The sequence below is a fragment of the Nothoprocta perdicaria genome, unplaced genomic scaffold (genome assembly GCF_003342845.1).
Source record: "Nothoprocta perdicaria isolate Ctin4 unplaced genomic scaffold, notPer1 scaffold_121, whole genome shotgun sequence".
Lineage (NCBI taxonomy): Eukaryota > Metazoa > Chordata > Aves > Tinamiformes > Tinamidae > Nothoprocta > Nothoprocta perdicaria.
In genome coordinates this window covers 55,714-76,791 of record NW_020454328.1, presented here as the reverse complement: position 1 = coordinate 76,791, position 21,078 = coordinate 55,714, and the positions used below count along the sequence as shown (strand labels likewise).

At 46.9% G+C, this 21,078-nt stretch overlaps 1 protein-coding gene across 1 annotated transcript in view; it reads right to left on the bottom strand.

The window, feature by feature from the left end:
* Positions 1-12,351: 12,351 nt before the first annotated feature.
* Positions 12,352-21,078, bottom strand: part of CRHR1 (corticotropin releasing hormone receptor 1) — a 24,490-nt gene continuing 15,763 nt past the window's right edge. Inside the window, exons 5-13 of the mRNA XM_026054515.1 lie at positions 20,305-20,411; positions 19,846-19,966; positions 19,350-19,503; positions 19,030-19,090; positions 18,276-18,348; positions 17,734-17,819; positions 15,791-15,926; positions 15,534-15,575; positions 12,352-13,513 (exon numbers count right to left, since the gene is read on the bottom strand). Coding sequence (XP_025910300.1) covers positions 13,373-13,513; positions 15,534-15,575; positions 15,791-15,926; positions 17,734-17,819; positions 18,276-18,348; positions 19,030-19,090; positions 19,350-19,503; positions 19,846-19,966; positions 20,305-20,411 — 921 coding nt within the window. The 3' untranslated portion in view covers positions 12,352-13,372. The remainder of the gene's footprint in view (positions 13,514-15,533; positions 15,576-15,790; positions 15,927-17,733; positions 17,820-18,275; positions 18,349-19,029; positions 19,091-19,349; positions 19,504-19,845; positions 19,967-20,304; positions 20,412-21,078) is intronic.

Genomic DNA, 21,078 nt, shown 5'->3' with positions numbered 1-21,078 from the left:
GCACTGGGACTCCTAGCTCCTCTGGAAGGATCATGGCCCTTGAGCTGGGGCTAATTATCAGGCAGTAATTAACCCAGAGGGGGCTAATCATCAGGCAATCTGTCTCGCTCTTTGCCTGTGAGATGCAGGTGTTGCCTTATCCTGTGTGTCAGATTAGATGCTTTGCTTTGCCCTGGGAACAGACTGCTACTGCCTTGTGTCATCATATCCTAAATGATCATTCATCTTCATGAGGGAGCTACACTGAGCTGGGCTGGGTGTTCTGGGCCATTCCTGGGCTTTGGCTGTGGAGGCACTTGTGCCACTTGGTGRTGGAGAAGGGCCAGTGTCCCCAGATGTAGGGGAAATTGCTCCAGCAGCCAAATCCAGCACCTGGGGCATCCAGGGCAGAATAAAATTATTCCCCAATCTTTAAGAAAATATTCCATTGCTCACTGCATTATTTTTATGATGATTGTAGATGACTGTGTGCTAAGTGTAGAGGAATGGAGCTTTCTTACTGAGCCATATTTCATTGGATGAAATCAGTTTTCAGGCTCAAGTCTTCTGCCAAATAAGGCTCTCACCAAGACACAAGAGCAGATTGGTCTCCAATATTCATAGGTGGCCCCTTAATGAGAACTCCCCTGGTCATATCTATGATGAATCCTTGGTGTATTAATGATGTTACACCATTTGGGAGGAAACCTCCTAGGGGACACGAGCATGACTAGAATACTGTGGCTAAATTTTGACCCATGTTCCTGGGGTCTAGCACGCCTGGCACATGGAATACAAGGGACAGATAAACCAGGAAAGAGGAAGGAGATGGACTTTGTGCCAACAGGGTCCTGTGAGCTCCATAATACCCATTCTGGCTGGAGAATTATCACTCTTCCTTCTCCTAGTGCATGAACTCCACAAGTTAAACATGTTCCCTTGCTGTGCTGTGGGCCACAGCGCTTTCAGCCCTCCTTAAAAAGTGGCAGCTTGAAACATCACTTGGTGCTGGAAAATAACTGTATGCAGGGGATTTTTGGAGTGGATTTTTCTGGCTATTTATTGATTTACACATCATGGTTTTCACCCCTCTGTTTTAAGTGTTATCAGCTGGAGCAAGTCAGAGATAGGATTGGTATCCGGTGTATTTTCTCTGAAGTTTTTATTCTCAGTACTAGCTAATACCCTGGAGCTTTTAGTTTTCTTTTAAAGAACGATATGTCTCTCTTTGGATGAGTTTTTCCCCTTACTTACTTATTTCTGAGTCACTGTGCACTGCAGCAAAATTCTGGCAAGTTGCAGTTAGGGCTAAATGGTCACTTTATGTCTCTCTCCCAGCTGCTTTATACCTTGTTTTAGGGAACAATTGCTCTTTGGGGATGGAAATTCCTCCTCACTTGGTCTCATCCTGTTGTCCAAGTATTCTGGAACATGGTGAGACAAGCAGTCTCAACTCCTGCATGTGTCTGAGACCATCCTTTCCCTGCCAGCTGGATTCCCCTATGCTGATGGCTAAAGAAGCTATAGTTATTATCATCTGAATTGTAATTAGGGGTAATTTAGCCTCTCTCTGGGAACTAAAGATGAATTGAGATAAAACAAAAGTGAAGTGGTTGGCAAACTGAGTGGGATGTGGGATCAGTAACCTGGGTTATTTGCTTGGAGCTTGGAAAGCATGTCTTGAATCTGCTCTGCTTGAGACTACCTTGGCCAGCCCACTTGTCACTTAAAGTTTTTTTACATTTCAATTCTCCTCCCCTTGGGTTGATATAAAAATACTCTGCTGGTCGTGCTCTGCTGATCCTTCTGAAGGAGGCTAGGAGAGCAAAGGGCACCTTCTGCTTTCTGCAGATACATGAGATGCAGATGCACTAGAAATTAGAGTTGAGACTCTAATTCTGGGTGCTGAAACTCTCCTTCAAGGAAGATTTTTCACATCTGGAAATGTCGAGCAGTTGTCAGCCTTCCTGCACCAGGGCAGCAGCTGAGGAGTTTTAGCTGATAGTGTAATTATCTGGGAGGCCTTTAATCCTCAAACTGCTTGGGGAAATGCTTTTGTTTTATTCCCTGACTCCCCACTGGTATGTTGCCAAGTTGTTATGGGAATTTTTGTTTTTCTTCTTTTTGTTATCCATTCCCTTGAAAACTAGATACGGAGTGCCCTGGTGCCAGGGAAGGGTAAATACTAAGTAGATTCAAACTGCTTTATTTGTCCTCACATGGTTGGTACTGGAGCTGATCACAGTCACCCTGCAATATCCCTGTCCTGGGGCTGATGTTTTCCTAACTGACACCTGTACTTATATCAGGGGAAAAAAAAATAGAGTTAGTGAAATGCAGAAGTGGAGAGGGAGGCAAGATCTATCTCAGTTGGTGCCTGATTGCTCCCTGGAGGGAATTCTTAAGTTTTCTTCAACATAATTGTGGGCATCCCCAGTGATGGTGTTTGCATCTCTTCTATACCCAGGGGACTAATTTCACAGGCTAATGCCTTACCATTCAGCCTGGATCTTCCCATCTCTGTTTACACAGAACCAGTTCAGCCTCAGTGTCCTTGAACTCTGTCCCACTATAAATATTTCTTCTCCTTCCTTGGCATCAACATCCGTAGATATTAGTGGTTTGCAATTATCTCCCTGAAGATGTGTCACCCAAAGCCAGCTGTATCTGCCTTGCTACAGCTTACGGTGATTCCCTCCACCTCCTATTTTCACCSCTCTTGCTTTTAAGCTCCTTCCACTGTGTCAATAACTGAAATCAAAACTCATGGTCCTGCAGCAAATCTTTCATCAAGAAGTAGCACTACCCTTAAAGAGATAAGGAAGGAGAAGGGAAGATAAAGAGGGAGAAGGAAGGCATGTGGATCAGTCTCTACAGGTTATCCAAGACCCTACATGAGTGCTCCAGTATTTCTCTGGGATTTACTGGCTCTGAGCTCATAGCAGACTTGCTGCTAATTTTCCTTGCTATTTAATTATTGACTGAAGGGATGTTTATTACTGATCCCTAGGAAAGCATAAAGTGCAAGGTGAGTAAGATTTCTGTTTAGAAAAGCCAGATGGGATTTTTCAGTGAGTCAAAGCAAAACAGAGAAGAAAAATGAGTCAAGATACCAAGTCCAGTGCATCTTGGTTTCCAACCTCTTCCTACTCAAACTCCAAGATATTTCTGCCAAATAAAATAAACATGAGGGCTGTCTCAGAGGATGGGCTGAGACTGGACCTCCAGGTGACAGTGGCAGTCATGGCTTTTCTTATATGCTTCTGTTAAGGATGTTTGGAACCATATAAATACAAGGGAAGCTTAAAAAATATAGTAAAAGAAAACAGTCGTATTGCCTTTATTGTGAAGTATACAGCAACTTCTCTGTGGCAGAGATTCTTCAGAATTGGTGTATTTCCGTTATATTTTATGGCAAGAGTTTTCAGACGACTAATTTCAAGGTTGACAAGAATCAACCCACAGAAATACTCCTAAATACTAAAGTTTACAAGGGATCATTGGTTTTTCTAATTGACTTGGTGAGGAACACGGACCAGAGAATGTCAGCTTGTCCCCTAACATAAGGTTTTGATTTGGCAATAGCTAAAGGTGATGAGTCCAGGCCTTATGTAGTCAAAGTCCCAGTGGCTAACCTCTTAAAGTTCATGCTGTTGTCAGCGAGTCTACCTTATCTTCCAGCCAGTCAATATCTTGCTATGCCTTTCTCTACTGGATGAAAAAGCCTTTCAAAATCTGATATTTTCACCTCTGAAGATAGTTACCACTGTATTCAAGTCACCTCTTCATCTTCTGTGACAACTAAATTGTCTAAATGACAATGCCTGGAACCAARGCACTTATATTCATAACAGTAGTTACAGATCCATTTCTCTCTAGTACCTGACTAGCTCTTTCAAGGACAATTGCGTGACAACAGATTCTTGATGGGCTGGCTCTTAATCCGTGGCTTCTTCCACTATGATGTTTTAATCCTCCGTTGACTGCTCGATGGGTGCTATGAGGTGCATCAGCACAGGCAGAACTGACAAGGGTAGGGGCAGATGGACCCCCTAAAGATTTTCAGATATTCTAGGCATTTTATATCTGCAAATAAGGTAAAAGTCTGGCTAGATATAGTGTTTAACAAACTTGGATTTCCTCTGCTGTTGGTAGCTTTTAATGTATTAAGTGTGTGACAACAGGAATGACCATGACAAGGAAACTGGTGCCAGGCCATCATTACCCAGTTAGTTTTGGTGCTTTCTGCAGATGGCCCTTTTATGTACCCCAAAATGGGCTTAAAAAGCTCCTTTTTGCCATGAGAAGGAAAAATCCTGGTGGGCAACTGCCAGTGAGGGRCTCTGAGAGGATGAAGTAGGATGGGATTCATCTGTTAAAATCACACATAAATGTGGACTGGTTTTGTGATGGGCTGTACATCCTTCCATGTGCAATTCTGTTTTACTTGTAGGAAAATGGTCTCCCCTGCTAAGATGGGGATATACCAGGTGTTAGTCCAATTTCCTCTGGCAGTGTCAACAAAATGAAGTGCCTTTGAAACCCATGAATCACTCTCACTTCGCTTAAGGTGAGACTTTCACCTGCAAGCCTGTGCTCTCAGTACTCAAAACCAGTCATCTGCCAGTGCACCCCTTATCCTGAGTGACATTCGTTCACTTAGCATTAGCTCCCCAGATGGCTTGAAACACTTCCTTGCCCACAACAAGGGAGTTATGAGGCACAGCACAATGAGACATCTGAAATCCCACTTCTGTTGGTGGAGCCCTCACTCATTTAAATTGTCACAGCTCGTGAGCACCTGTCAGTCCCGTTGCCATGGGCTAATGAATGGCAGGTTGGTTGTGAAGAGGGTATTTTTAGCTTTTGGACACCCAGAGGGTAGCAAGACAGGCAATGATGCCAGCTTTCAGTGGGATGGAGGCAAGCTTGCCTGGAGATATTTTCCTCCGAGAGAATAGTGACAGAAACAGATTCCCTTCTTGGAGGATTTTCTGTGTTGTTTGACAAGAAAGTTTAAATAACCTTCAGCTGAAAATTTACACTGGAGATTGCCCCTCCACCCAACGCTCCTAGGCACAGAGCAGCAGAGCATCTGGGGTCTCCCAGGCTGGGATCTCATAACCAGCTCGTCTCCATTGTCACTGTTCCATGTAGAGGAAAAAAAAATCCTTTAAAATCCTTCTTGTGTCTATTGGATGTGAGAAACTGATGTACCAAGAAACACCACTTGCTCCACAAGGGCATGCTGAAGTTCCTTGGCCAACAGATCATGGGTGAGTCAGCCACTGGAAGGGTAGGAGAGTCGCCCAAGAGCGGGACTTACAGTGTGAGCCACCGTTGGGCAGTTTCGTGAAGACTCGTACGCAGACCTGCCCGCAGGTGCAGTGAAGACCCATGCAGACTGTTGGCATTTCAAGCTGCTGCTCACATCTCCTGCCTCCATGGAGCTGAAACGGTTACAAGCTAAAGGGGGAAACAAATCCCAAACTTTCCATAAACTTTGTATTTATTCATCACTGGGGAGGCAATAGAGGCAAAGAAAGATAACCCTCATTACTGAAGAAGGCCTCACCTAATCTCAAGTCGTTTTCAGTACATTTTTGTAACCACTTCCACTAAATAATCGAATCATCCTCAATTTAGGARGCAGCAAAAGGCTATCCTCAAGCAACCTGTTTGTACTGTCAGGATTGCCAGTCTGCCGAAAACCTCCTGAGTATCCCCTAGGTGATATTAGTGGGTGCAAGGAGGATAGATAGATGTGTGTTTATGCTTTTTGTTGCATAAGACTCAAATGATGAAAATATTAATTTTGTAACCTCATAACAGGAGCTGGATCTGACTTAAAATCTTGCTTGGGGATGGCAGAATGACAGAGACAGAAAGTCCGGTACTGTCAAGCTTCTGAACTACCTCAAACAGGGACACGACTCCAGTGATGCAGAGGTAGAAATTCGAGATGAAGGTTTATGATCATAGACTTACTTAGGAGGACCCGATTACATCAGCTGGTTCATTCCTGAAGAGGTACTTTGTGTGTGTGTTTTTTAATGAAAAGTGATGAACTGAAATGTTGCTGTTACATGTATACTCCCTTGCTGCATATGACTGCAGACACCTCTGCAATCAAACGGAGAGGAGTGGGAGCACTCCTCAAGGCTGATCTGCTGTCGTCAGTGTCCGCAAGGACATTGCAACAGTGTCTTTGCTAGAAGTGTCCATTCTTGATAAGTATCACAAAATTCACCTCGTCGTATAGCAAATTTTGCTCTGATTTGATAATTGCGTCCCTTGGAGTTTTAAGTTTTCATATTTTGTGCCTGTAAGACAAATGCATAGGGCGGGATAGATCCTTAGCTAATGTAAGTCAGCTCTCCACTGGTGACATCASCTGTGAAACCCTGATTTACTGCAGCTGCAAATCCAAGCAGGCAACTTCAAAGGAGTGCACAGAGCAAAACATAAAAAAGATTAAAGGTGAGTGCTGCAGCTTTAACAAGACAGGGCTCTTGTCACTGAAAAACCTCCAGACCTTATTGCCAAGGCAGGTAAATAAAACATAGCTTTATGGCATAAGAAGTGGTGCTGATTGCAGAATCGCTTGCAGAGATTCATCATGGTGATATGCTGTAGCAACCACTCTTAGCTGCTCACTCTTAGAGGGGGGACAGTGGGAGCCTGATCCCATCCCCACTCCCTGATTCCCAAACCTTCCTGGGTGCAGAGGGCAGAGCAAAAAGCTGAAATGCTGCAGATCACATGCAAAGCACKGCAGGAGCTCAAAGGAGATACTGTGGCATGAAACTGATGTGAGAAAAGCTGGGAAGAGCCACAGAGGTCGCACAGGATCTGAGATCGATAGCAAAAGAGGGAGAAGGAAAGAGCTGCAGAGAAGTCTCTCCAGGCAGGACTGGTTGGGGCACTGGCAGAGTCCAGCAAGATATTTTGGAACAATTCTTCCAAAAATACCTCTGTTCATGGGTTACTTCCTCCAGCAGCGGAAAAGCAGAGATGTAGTAAGACAACAATGGACACGGGCTGTGTAAACTTACATTATGGATTATAGGACAGTATTTACTGCCAAAGAGTCCTTGATAACCTTTGGGAATTGTTCGTTTCTCTGATTACACTTGCAGAATGGATTCCGATGTAATCCCATTTGCTAGCAGCTGGTGGGCTTTTTGTAGCCTTAATGAAAACAGGATAATAGGCCCCAAACGAGATAGAAGTTATCACTACAGAGTAATTAAGCTGTTGCCTGTATGTAGTAAATCACACTGGTACCACAGGTAATACCATAGAGGGGAACCAAACCTCTTGGACCTGCTGCCGCTGTGCAAAAAACTGAGCTGGGATGTGTTAGAATGTCCCAGGGCTCTGCTGACCCTCTCTGTTTTAGGCACAAAGGTGCCTTTGCATCCTTGGCAATCTGCTGCATGAGGGCAGGTAGGAAGCTAGGCAAAAAATCCAGCCTGAAAATAAATATCATGCTCATCATGCTGTGACTGTGCAAACAACAGGACAAGGGTCCGCTGTGGCAATTGCTCCCGGTTGTCAGCAGAGCTGTCATCGGTTCCCCTGCTGAACCCATCATGGGCTGAGTGACAAGGTCATTTCCCTCTCCTCCTCTCTGCTTGTACCCTTGCGGCACAGAGCATGTTCAGTACCCTTGAATTCAGASGAGATGGAGATGGATATGCATGGATGCACGTTTTTGACAGAGAAATGCCCTGATTGCCAAGATCCTGCTTTTCTCGCAGGTGGAGCAAGCTGACACCTTAGCACCTTTCCTGGTGAGGATGATGTCTTCCCCAGCCTGAAGAACTTTCCATTTGTGGTTTCCAAAGAGCAAACCCTGTGGCTGAGTCCAAGGGATATGGATGAGGTCTGTGGCACCTCGTCCTGTTAGAGCAAAGCCCTGTGTCCACTGTGCATAGTAGATGTTCTTACACAGTGTTAGCCATGTTCTTGAGCATGCTCAGGCACCAGGGATTCAATTAACACAATGCCTTAACATTAACAATTAACATGATTTAGCAGGTGGGCAAGCTGGGCTCCCACCGGAGCATGCTGCAAAGCAGGCCTGAGCTTGTGGAGATGCTCTTTGCATGCTAATGTACCTGCAAACCCTGATTAGTTAACCCAGGGCCATCTAGAGATGTAGGAGATGTTAGAGGAAATCACAGCTGTTTGCAAACCTAGGGGGAATTTCCATCTGATGCCACCTCATCCTCCCTACATACCTCCTGTTTGGCTCCTTTCCCTATGCTGCACCTGTCATCCTCAACCACCTCCCTGCTTTACTGACGTCCTTTCGAAGTCTAGATGTTGTGCACATGCTCCATCTCCCCACTCCACTATTCAGTGCTGCTCAAAAGGGGTGAATTTGGTAGGAATTAGGTTGGCAGGGGAAGCATAAAGATAATGATGTGCTGCAATCTAAAATAAACAAAGAGGATAGGGTCACAGACACCTTTCCAGCATTTGTTTGATATTTGCTGGTCAACAGGTACCTGAACCTCTGTGTTTCTCTCTTTCTGTTGGATTTGGGAAGTTATTTTTTGCTAATGTGTAGAGATGCCATATGAGGAAGCTGGCGCTTCATGGCTTACCTTGCCATCATATCTTGTTCTGGCATCCTTGYTTCGGATTAGGGGATGTCAAATTCATGTGGATCACAAGAGTGAGAGATCAGGGAAAGAAAAAGCTGGGATGGAGAGGGATGGGACATTGACTGCGTGATTATCGAAGGGGCAAGTTTTAGAGACAGATAGCAGGGACATCAACCAAACTCCAAAGTTGGTGGTCATAAGCACTCATACATAAATACAAGCAATGAGTATTGATTTTCCTTTGCAAGTTGCAAAAACCACTTCCCTAGCCAGGGAGCTGCAGCCCCTTCTTCAGAGCAGGGATGCAAAGTTGTGACTGGGAGGGGAAATAAATAAGGTTGCAAAATGGTGGGGGAAAGCCCCCAGCCTCCCCAGCTCTGTGTTCGTGCCCTGTTTTRTCTAAAAAAGGGATGTTGGAGATAACAGATGCCACTGCAGCACCCGATGGTCCAGGCTGCATCCTGTCTGTCAGGGCAGCATGAGGTTTCCAGCACCACAAAGACTTCACAAATAGGATGGTGCTGCAAAACTCACTCTTTTACCCACCATTTTTGGGGTTCAGCAGCCAGATCTGAATTAGAATGGGTGCAAAGGGGGCTACAGACCTGCAGCCATGGAGCTGAGCGAAGCAGTGCTGGTGCGTGGGGCTGCTCAGCTTGGGGAAAAGCTTCTAACAACCTTGATGAACAGTCTGTTCATCTGCTCTTGCCCTCAACAAGCCACGGGGGCTCTGGACCGTTGCAACTCTATAATCAAGAGGGTTTGAAAGAAGTAATTTTCTCCTCTTGTAAGCTGGTTAATTCTCATTTAATTGCTACCCATTTTGCATAGATTTTTCGTTCTTTTTCCTGAATTGCCACAGCACTATCTCCTCACTTCAGCCTCTCCAGCAAGACAGCAGCACTTGACTTCTATGTAGTTTCTCCTGTCTAGGCTTTGGGAGTCCCAGGTTGTGTTCTGGCCTTCCCATCGCTCCATAGAACTTAGTCCTGATGCACCAGAGACATGACATATATAGGAAAATTCTCTGAGTACTGGCCTGAACTTTCCTCCTTGCTAGGGCGCTCTGCTTTTGGGAAAAGGAATAGAAAATAAAACTGATAATGCATCCCCACCACCAAAACAGAGCACGTGACAAACCTGCCTTTGCCAGCGCTGTTCCTCACCTGCAGCCCAGGAATTAGTGCCAGATAGTCCAAGCTCCTCTCAGCCTCTTACTTTCGGCTTGCTCTTTTTTCCTGCTAGGAATTGGATGAGTTTCCTGGAGCATCGCCCAATGCAAAGGAAGTGACCAGAGCCACCGCTGTGCCACGAGTGCTGCAGAACCTTCTCCCAGCACACGAGGAGCCGGTTCATCTCCTTATTCCATCTGCAGCCTCTAAGCACATTTTAACCTGATTAATGCATTAAAATATGCTCCCATTATCTGCCAAATCATTTTCATCAGCATCATAAGCATGTCTACGACCATGGCGTTGGGTTAGTGATGCAGCACCAGTCAAACCTCCATAAAATCATAATCACTCTAGTCTGCAGTCTGGGGCTTGTTGAAAACATCTCCTCTGAGTTGCCTTGCTAACATACACACACACACAGAGGACTTTTTTTTTTCTTTTCTGGTTAATCCTGAGAGTTTGCACATGTGGGTTTCTGTCCAATGGCAATCATGCAAGTTGGAGGAGGTTGAACCCAGGACTCCCCTTTCCTACCTGTCTCTCACATGCTCGTAGTCCTCCCAGTCCATCAGCAGCTACTTGGGCTTCTCCAGCCCTGCAATCCCCCTGCACAAGGGCCTCATCCAGCCTCCGAGTCTCCTCCAACACCTTCGAGTATGAGACAGTAGTCGATCTTAGAAGCGGAAGAGCATCCTTGGTGCAACATGGGAGGATCATCTGCTGGCTGCATTCCAAGGAAAGATGATGTCCCCTTGGAAGCCTGATGGTGCCAGTCAGCTGGGGATGCTCCTTCAAGCCAGCAGCCCCAACATCCTGTGGTGGGCATACAAGCCCCACAAATGTCCTTTGAATCCAACCTGGACAGCTTTGCCCATGCCAATAGCATGTGCAGGCAAGGGAGAGGAGTGGAAAACAGTTGCTTGAGATTTGTTTCCAAGCAGAAGTTAGGAGGCAGCAAAGGAGGCTGTCAGGTATTAAGAGATCCAGTTTCATGAGGGTGGTCAAGAGCTGCCTGTCTCTTGCAGCCGCTTGCTTCTGGAAGCCACTTGACTGCACCAGCTGTGAAAAATGCCAGCAGGAGGCTCATGCCAGGGCAGAGGGCAGCAAGGGCACTAGGATTAGATGCTGAAATATTTATTGGGGCTTTGGCTCTATGCAGAAGGGCAGCGCAGAGCCCCAAGCCATGAATTAGAGGGGACAGCTATAAAACAAAATACAATTTCCTCTCTCAAGTCCTTTTCCTTGAGAGAGGCCTGGCCTTGGTCTAGCCAGGGCCTTCTCCTCTTTGCTGGCCTCAAGTCTGCTTGCAAGGGAGATCCAGGATGAAAAACATCCCCTAGGATTCATCCCCAGGTAACAGAGCTGTAGCCACAAGGCAATTCTCAAGCAAGGAGGCTACCCTCAGACCAGGCTACTTAAATTAAGGAGCTAAATTAAATTATATCAGTCACCTGTGCCTTCCCACAACAGCTCAGCATGGTGCCAAGGTCCCTCCTTAGCAGCTTAGTCTCCTTCTGGGCCCCTCTCAGCCTCACAATACACCTGAMCACACTTAAGGGTTAACGTAGGATTATCTCAAGGAGCTACAACCTCCCCAGGAGCACAGAAGATGGCGATTGGCAGCTCATTAATCCTGGAATTACTTGATAACTTTAAATACAATCATGTAATCAGCGGGAGCACATAATTATTATTTATGTGCATGGTGCTTACCAAATTACAGCGCTCGCTGCGACAAGCAAATTACTTCTGCGATGCAAGAGCTTGACCAGAAAGTGGTGCCTGCGGCTGAATTTCACTGCTGAACATGGAGGGGCAAAATGAAATTGGGTTTTAATTAGTTCCCCCATCCTGCTGGGAAGTGTGTAGTGGTTTTATCTTGCCTTGACTCGGCTGGCCCCACAGCCTCGGATGCCCTACTGGAAGGTGGAAGGGAGGATTTGGCTTCTTCAGCCCTGATGGCATTTGCCACCCAACAAGATGGGAAAGCCATCATGGGGAGCACAAGGGAAAACCAGACCCACAAAGCCCTCRTGGGAGGAATCAAAGTGATTTTAATCAAAGAAAGCAGAGAATACACATGCCTTTCCCTGGCTCCGGAAAGCAAAGTCATGGGGATCTGAGCAGACCCCCAGGAGGAGGGCAGCGGCAATGTAAACACAAGTTCTTCTCTTTGGATTTCTTTGTTGTGTTTTGAAATTTTCACCTTCTTTTCCCCCTATCCCAAGTGACTGAGCTTTAGAAAATCCAAACCAACCATGTTCTGCAGTGCTTTTTGATAACAACTCTTCTATGGACAACATGAATCTCCAGGGAGCATTTCCACTTCTCCAAAGCAGACAGAACTTGTTCCTCTCCTGCCAGGCTGCCCAGCAGGGAAATCAAACCCACCCAGAGGGAAACAAAAGGAAGGGAATTCTTTTTTTTCCAGCTCTTTTCATCAAGTTTGTACCATTTTGCAAATTGCCCTAAAGGGAAATTTAAAAAAAAAAAAAAAAAAAAAAAAAAAAAAAAAAAAAAAAAAAAAAAAAGAGTCACTTTTCCCATTGCACTGCTCTAGGACTCATTTTCTCAAATCCATAATTCGGTTATGGAGCAAACTTGAGGTTTTAGTTTGTGCCTCATCTTATAAATTTTCTTTTAATTTCTGTTTTGGCATTTTAGCCTGAAGAAATGTGAGTAGAGCTATTTCAGAGCTGCTTCCATCTTCCCTGGGTCAGGGAATACCGGGCAGAAAAAGAGAGGTGCAGAAGCATGGAGGGGCTGGAAGCAGGTCCCAGGGGCAGTGGTGATGGCAGCCCCTTGGGTCCAGGGAGCACTCCCAGCCCAGGACTGCACTGCAGCAAATAGGGACGAGTCTGGTAAAATTAATAAAAGCTCAGGCTTGTTTTTGGCTTGTTTTTGCATCCTCTGTGCTAAAATGAGSAACAAAATGGTCAGACAGGGGTATGGGACCTCCATGGGCATCTCACTGCCTGCAGCTACCAGGGACAGAGAGAGGGACAGAGACCTGGGGGCATGACTAATTCCCATGGTATAAAACCCCAGCCCTGTAAAACAAAGTCTAGACTCAGCTTGAGCCTCTCTRTTCATTGCTGGTCAACCAAGAAGGCCATAGGCATCCCCAGCACATGCTCGCTGGCAGGTGAGCAAACGTTCAGCACTAGGACAAGCAGGATCTGGCACCACGCACTGATATCCCAAGGGACTGACCCCATGAGCCATGCCCAGCAATAGCCTCACTGGAGCAGTCAGTCTATCTGCTCCAAGCCAGGAGCTTGGACAAACCCAATTTGAGGCCATTGTACCCAGGATGAAGGCAATGATGGCTGCTAGGGAGGCAGCTACAACATCTCTGGGCTGCTGTGGCTCCTCTTCTGGCTCCAGCAACAGTATGAGAGATGAAGGAGTAGTCTTAGTCGTCTCAGCCCGTGGGAAATCCTGGAGTGACCATGGCGTTTCCCATAGCCCTGTCAAGCTCATCCCATCCTCTGCCAGGCATCGACCCCAGGCAGGAGGGGAAGCTCCTGACTCCTGCACCATTCTCCACCGTAGGGCTGAGGTCCCGAGAGGACATGGCTCCCTTGGCCCGGCTGCCAATGCTCACACGGCTGTGGACTGCTTGATGCTGTGGAAGCTGATGCGGGTCGGCGAGGTGGGGATGGACATGGCCCGAGCCACACGGGCCCGGATGGAGTGCTTGTCCTGCCACCGGTGCCATCGCTTTCGCACTGCTGATCGGACCTGGGGACAGGGAATTGGGTTATATACGCACACCTATAATGTTATATTGAAGGCCAGATCATCAACAATTTGCCTCCTTCCTCCATCAAAATCACTGGGACTACAGAAAGAGCAGGATGAACTACCTAGCCCAGGACTCCCCATCAGCCCAGGGCATCATTCTTTGGGGGCCAAGACATGCTGTTCCTCTTCTCTAGTCCCGCTTTTCAGGATCTAGGAACAAAAATGAGTTTAGGTGTTGCTGAAGTTCACCAGTCACCCTTGTGTTCAGCCTTTCAGCTAGAAATGTCACTAAAACACAGCCCAGCCCAGCTTGGGTCTACAGTCTGGAAAAGGTCCCAGGAGTCTCTGTCAGGTCCCAAGTCACCTAGCTTTGTTTGACATGATGCCTGCACCACCCAGCTCATGCAATTCTGCTTTGGAGGGCAAGAGATGAACTTGATTGCCAGTGCCTCCAAGTGTGAAATGAAAATGAGAGGGAGACATAAATCTGGCCAGGTACACGCTAAAGAAGAGCTGATATCTCAAAGGCTACATGTAATGCTGGCAATGGTTTAAAAGGGACATGAATGACAGCCAGGGACATTTTATGACTTTTCTAAACCATGCTAGTTGCATTTATTCAACATTAATTAGGGCCTCTGACAGCACAAGGGCTTTGCACAGCAGGTAAATATTACAGAAATACCTTTCTATCACCTGCAATGTGGGAAGGCCCTCCAGGAGGTGGGTGCTGGAGAGCAGGCAGCTCCCATAAGCAACCTACTTTGAGAGAAATAACTGAGCAGATTTGGGCAAAAATAAGGCAGTTATTAGCATATTTGAGCCCATTAGGTTTGAATGCTGCCAGCATCTTTCTGTTATAGAGGAAATGTGGTTTGAAGCATAATATGAAGATGGGTCTTGTGTCCTTTGGAGGCTTTAAAATTATTTTATTTTATTTTTTTTTTAATGTTGTCATTCCCTTGGACTCTGTTTCTCCCAGTCATGCTCAGACATTGAGCCTCACAGCAAGCAGAAATACAAGAGCATTTGAAAGGAGGCAGAGGAACAAACTGCCCAAACTCCAGGTGCCTCAGCTCTTGCCTCCTTTGCTCTTTTCTGCATGCACTTTGGGTCAGAACTTGGGAGTTGTCCCTATCCCCCATATGCCTAACACCCAAAGGTGCATGAGGTTCCTCCAAGGGAAGGATTTGCAAGAGAGAAGCCCAACAGAAGGTGGCTGCAGTAGGAGGACATGGATGCATCTCCCAGAGAACAGTTGTTCTTGGATGTGGATTTTCCCTCTTCCAATGAGAAACTTTCAGGAGGAGACACAGGGAACCCTGCTTTCTGCAAGATGTTTTATTTTTGCAGAAACTTCTGCAAAGAGCTGAACTCCATTCACTTTATGGGAAAGAGGTAGCAAAATATCTCTATTTTCTTGGGCTTTGGAGGCTGAGTCTTCTTGTTAAACCAAACCAAGCAACCAAACAAGCCACAACAAACCCCAATGAAATAATGTTTAAAAGACAGATAGCTTCCTAATCAGTAAAGCTATGGAGGCAGTCAGCTGTGCTTGTTTTGGAAGGACTTTTCATAGACAATTCTCACAAGCAGCAAATGAAACCACAGAAAGCTGCAAAAACCTCCTAAATTTCCTACGAGAAACAAAAGCCCATTTTCTGACAGCTCCCACCAGCAGCAAAGCTCATGGTGAGGGTTCCCCGTGGACAAGGCTGCAGACAGAGATAAAGCTCTGACTTTGTCATTGGAAACACCTTCAGCTGGGGAACAACAAGACTGAAGAAACTCTGCCTTATCCCAGATATTGGTCCCTGGTGCTGAACTTGAGTCCAAGCCCCCTTTCTCTATGAGGGCAGTCTGGATACCATGCAAGCCCCCTCTGAGCCCACAAACCAGACGCACTGCAGAGGCAAAAGCCCCTCAAGTTGCCTCCAACTGAGCTTGTGTCTGCATGCAAGGAACCACGTAGATATGCCCCAAGAAGCTCCTCTGCATCCTCAGCCCCCTTGCTCACCTCGCTGTTCAGGAAACAGTAGAAGACAGAGACGAAGAAGCCCTAGAAAAGAGAAGAGAGACAGAGTAGCCATCAGTGCATGGGGCTTTGCATCAGCATAGCCACTTTGGAGCAGCCCTGGAGTTGGGGAGGTCACTCCTGCTCTTGGGAGGGATGAGGTGGCAGAAGCAGAGTTAGGAAGGGTCAGTGTTCTGGCTGACATGACATCCCTTGGGGAAACGGGATGGCAACAACACTACTAATGCTAGGGACCATACCTGGAAGGACTCCAGAAAGGAGTTGAAGTAGATGAAGACAATCCTGGAAATCTCATCCTCACCCGGGTTGACAAAGAAMAGCATGTAGGTGATTCCCAGTAAAGGCAACAGCACCAGGGTGGCCTTGACAGCTTTCCTGGGGAGGAAACAGAGTTGAGCTGCAGCCCCCTTTGCATTTTGGAACTCATGTTTTGTTGTCTCCATTGAGGAAGGGAGGTGGATAGAGGAGACCCGACCTTGAGCTCTTGGGAAGTAACTGCCTGGCTGTTACACGACTTGATTAAAAAACAAGTAAGGAGCAGAAAATAATTCATAGCCCTCAGTATTGGTTTATGAAAAGCTGATCTTGTCTAATTAACTTGATCTCTCTTTTTGATGAGATTACAAGTTCAGTTTGTAAAAGCAACAGAGCTGAGGCAAGACTCCTGAAAGAATCTAAGCTTGATGTCTCATTCATTTTGATTAGAGAAGAACAATGCAAAGTCAACACTTTTTTTCCCCCCAAAACTCTCACAAGCACAGAGATCCAAACACAGTTTAGCACAGGGAAAAATCCTCTCCCAATGGGCTGAGGCGGACAGGGAGTCCCAGCACCTCTGCTGCTCTGTCGCTGTATTACTGACTTGGAGGAAAGCCGTATTTTCACCGAAACCAACTGGCAGATGGCACAGAGGCCTGAGGAGCTGGAAATAATTGAGCTTGAGCTGGCTCCGAAGAGCCGCTCAGAGGCTTGGGCTACAGCCAGGGCTTGTAACACTGTTGAGAGTCCAGGATCAGCAAGTGCCTCCAGACACAGGCTGTTTGGAGCAGTCTCAGAGAGGCTGCTGAAGTGAAGCACCCAGGTCCAGGAGGAACTGGTCAGGTTCAGAGGGGAGATGCAAAGAGCAAGTGAATGATCCCCCAGAAAGGTGACAAGGTGTCCCCACATCTAGTGCTAGAAAAAGAGCATCTTTGCCAGCAATTCTCCCAGTTTAGAAGCCTTCATTCTGATGAGCTGTTTCCAGTATGGGACATAGCTCCAAGTGCCCTGGGGTATCAAACAGAGCTATAGCAACAGCTAAGAATTTGACATGAAAAAGGGACAAGGACTTGCCCATGGTGAACAGCATGCCCATTCAAACTGGGAAAGGCTGGTAAGTCCAAAGTCTTTCAAAATTGCTTATGGGGGCCAACCAGCCTGGTTCATTTCAGTAATCTCTGACCTAGCCTTATCTCTCTCCAGTTGAATGGTTCAGCCCATTTCAACACCCTGCAATGAGATTAGTTGGCATTTCTCAATAACAGCATCTAGTCTTTCATGATTTTAGCTAAAATTAAAAAAAAAAAAATTAAAAAGAGCATCCGACACCCCCAAATCTGCCTCACTCTACCCAACRTGCAACTCCACAGAGATATTCACTTACTCCTGTTTGCAAAATGACCCCAAGAGAAGCTCTGCAGAAGTTCAAAGCACCTTTCTGCTGCAGGCACTTCCAAGATGCTCTAGTCATGTATCTCCTGAGGTGTCTGCAAAATATTCTCTGGGAGGGAAGGGTTAAATCTTCCTGTCATTTGACTGACACCACTGCCTTTTCCTTGTGGGTTCACGGGCAGGTGCTGAAGGTGACATTGATTATTCCTCCTTCCTTGTTCTCTGCTTTGCTGTCAAACAACGATTTAATTCTCACCTCGGTGCCAGGATTTGCAGGTCTGACTCTGGCCAACTGATCAGGTCCCACCAGGAGACTCTTTCTTAAAGAGTTCAGCTGCCAATTGCTTCTGCTAAAGGTGGCTCCCGCTACTCATGTTTCCAAGTGTAAAGATCTCTGTGGCCACAATTTCCAAATACCCCCAGTTGCAATGGTCAGATGTTTCCAGGAAACATCTGGGATGCTTTTAGCTGTCTTCTCTTTGTGTCCCTGCTCCAGAATCTGCCAGTCACTATCTCCTGGTTTTGCCCTTACCTGTACTGGATCGTCTCTGACGTGGTCGAGGCTCGGAGCTTCGTCATGAGGATTCGGACGATGTTGAACAGAAAGATGAAGTTGATCTGAAAGGAAGGGAGGACACATTAACATTTGCTGCCTGGATGCTGTCTCTACCCTTGGCTCCCCTGAACACCTACAATGTTAGCAATCCCCAAAGGGCARCAGGCTCCTCCAAATCCTCATCTTTCAGCAGAACCATTGGGTTTCAGCAGAGCCATCAGCCTCCAGGTCTCTGCTGCAACTTCGGTTGACTTGGTTTAAATCCATACAGCCCTTTCCAGCCCTGTCTTGAGCAGCAAAGACAACAGGCCATTTCTCATCTTGGAGGTCCACATTTCCTCAGGCTTGGCTGAATGTAGGTGGGCATAGCAAGGGGAGAGCACTGCTCTGATGCAGCACCAGAACACGCTGCAGTGGGATGATGCTAAGCGCAAGGGCAAAACCCTGCTCAGCTGCAGCCATATCCCATGAGTGGATATAAAAGACTGTTTTAGCCAGGAAGGTGTCTTTGCTCTTACCAGAAGCACCAGGATCATGGGACCTTGGTATATGTAGTCAGTATAAACTCCTGCTCTCTTCCCAAACCAGCACCTGGAATGCAAGGACAAGCGGTGCTAGACAGCAATAGTTCCCCAGCTCCGACCCTGTCCCCAGCAAATCCTGTGGGAACTCATGCAAGTATCTGTGTCCTAAGAGTACTTTGCTTGAATTCTTGTTATGTCGGAGCTGCTGCGGTGTGCCTAACACAGACCTTTTTAAATCAATGAAGTCACAGGGAAAAACTAACACTGAAAAACAAGATGAGCTGCCATTCATCTGAGCAGGTTCCTTTTAAACTTCACAATACACATGATGAACTCATCAGGTTCCTGCTAAGTCCTCCATTAGCAAGTCTCTGTGAAAATGGCTCAGGTGGTGGTAGTTTATATCTCTGCTGGTAGATTAAATCCCTGCTCCATTTAGCAAACACTTTGTAGGAGCTCTAGCTTAATCTAGCTTTTTTTCCCCTGAAAATCTCATTTGTCCTTTGGGGAGGAAAAACGCAGAAGCCAGCAGCTGCAACTAGGGCTCAAGCTGCAGAGAGCCTAAAGGTAGAATAAAAAATCAGATGGATACATGTCAGCTTTTCTCCGTCCCTTCTCTGTATCCTGCCTTATGTCAGCCTTTACTTCCAAGCAGGAACCAGGCCTGCATCTATGTGTCCAGCTGAAAGAGATGGAAAAGATAGAGGAAAGATAGGAGAAAGACAGAGGAAAGAGAAATGGGGCTTACTTCTCATTGTCATAGTACAGCTTCCCGATGGCCCAGGCGACGATGATGGGAAAGGGAATACCTGTAAACGAACACAGAAATGAGACCATGGGATGCAACCTGGTGACCAAGTTATGCCCTAACAGTGATTTTCCAGCACTGGGCTCACACAGAGAGTCACGGGCTGAACCAACACAACCCACTGAGTCCCATACTCGGAGAGCCCTTTGCAGCTATGCCCATGCAAGAAGGGCTGAAGGAGGGAGTGGTGGGTGAGGAGGGGCATTCCCTAGCACTAAGGGCTCGTTGCCCTGCAGCCCGASGGGAGACCCAGTGCTTACACCAGCCAATGCAGATGAACATCCATTTGCGGAGCTTGTCTGTGGAGTAGGTGAGCACGATGGCCGTGTGCAGGTAGCAGCCCTCGCCRAACATCCAGAAGAAGTTGGTGACGTGGAAATAATTGTAGGCGGCTGTGACCAAGCGACACCAGGCCTGTCAAGGGGACGGGTGGGTAAGGGGATGTGGAGGGCAAAGAGCAGAGCTGCTCGAGGAGAGAATGAATGGGTGACCCAGCTCTGAGCAACACTGCTTCCAGCTGGGCCATGTCAACAAAAGCCCAGTGTCTTCTTCAGAGGGTGTCTGTTGTTGGATAAGAGGTAAAAGGCAACATAGCCTTTGTGTTACAGTAGGGAAACTGAGGCAGGCAGCCACCGGGGCAACTGAACTGAGTTTCCAAGCTGCTCCTGTGGCCTCATCTATCAGATCCTTTAGATCCCCTCCATAGCCAAGCTGACTGCCCCCAGGGTTGAGTCAGCAGCCCAGAGCTGCACCTACCACATTGCTCTCGTGCACCTCTGGGTTCATTGTGAACTGCACCACAAACCATGTGGCATTGCGCAGAATGAAGGCTGTGATGAGGTTCCAGTGAATGATGTTCCTCAGACACCGAATGCTCCTGGGGAAGGAGGACAAGGGGTCATAAGAGCACATGAGCATCTAGAACCTGGCCACATCATACCCCTGGAGTAGGTGAGCATGATTGATGTCAGGAGAAAATCAGAACCACATAGACCTCTGACTCCATAACCACAAAACAGTAGGAGAAACATACCCCAGAGCTAGGCACAATTATCCCAGAACAAAGGGCATCTGGAAAGTGACTCCCAGAGTGGAGGAGATGGCAAAACACAGGGGCTCCAGATCCATCACTAACCCAAGTGCCTTGGGSTGATCTCTCCAGATGCATCCTCCTCTCACACAGGAGGTTCCATCGCAGCAGGTTGGGTCACTCACCGTAGGCGCATGAAGAGGACGAAGGCCACAAGTAGGGCTCCCAGCGAGACACAGTGCCCCAGGTAGTTGATGATGACAGCAATCTGGTAGTGCAGCTTGCTCTTTTTCTGCAGGAGGGGAAAGTGATGGGCAAGGGGGTCAGTGCTGGCTGTGGGTACCACCACACAAACCCCATCACATCATCATCTCTGAACTGTGCTGTAATTCTTTGCACCATCACTCAAAAAACACTTGGAGACCCTGCCCAACTGATGTGGGACAAATGAGAGATGAGAGCGCAGAAAGGAGAAACACAACCCAGAGCTGGGGTTGCAAAGGACTTGTGTCCTCCTTGGGCCCAGTGAGCTAGCTAGTGATAGAGCCATGGAGGCTGTCCTTGTAGCAGTCCTGCTCCCTGCAGGGACATCCCTGGCCCATATCAGGAAATATCCTGCTTTTAATTCAGCCAAGCTACCTGAAAATGTGACATCCAATGTCTCAGTTCACTCCACTTTGCCCTGGGGGCAGCTGAGAGTTTGGGTGAGGAACCAGAGGATCACGGGAAGACATGTATGATAATTAAATTAATTGATTGGTTCTGCTGTTAGGCATTCATCCAACTTGTGAGTTAGCAATTAACTGAGTGAGAAAACCATTCCTGGCAAGAGATATCAGCATCTTAAATACCAGAGGTGGTTATTAGCTGCAAATGAACTGCCCATATCTCTCCTCTGCTCTGAGGGATGGCCCGTCTTACTCTGGATCTTACAAATCTTGGTCCCCATTCTTTTTTTT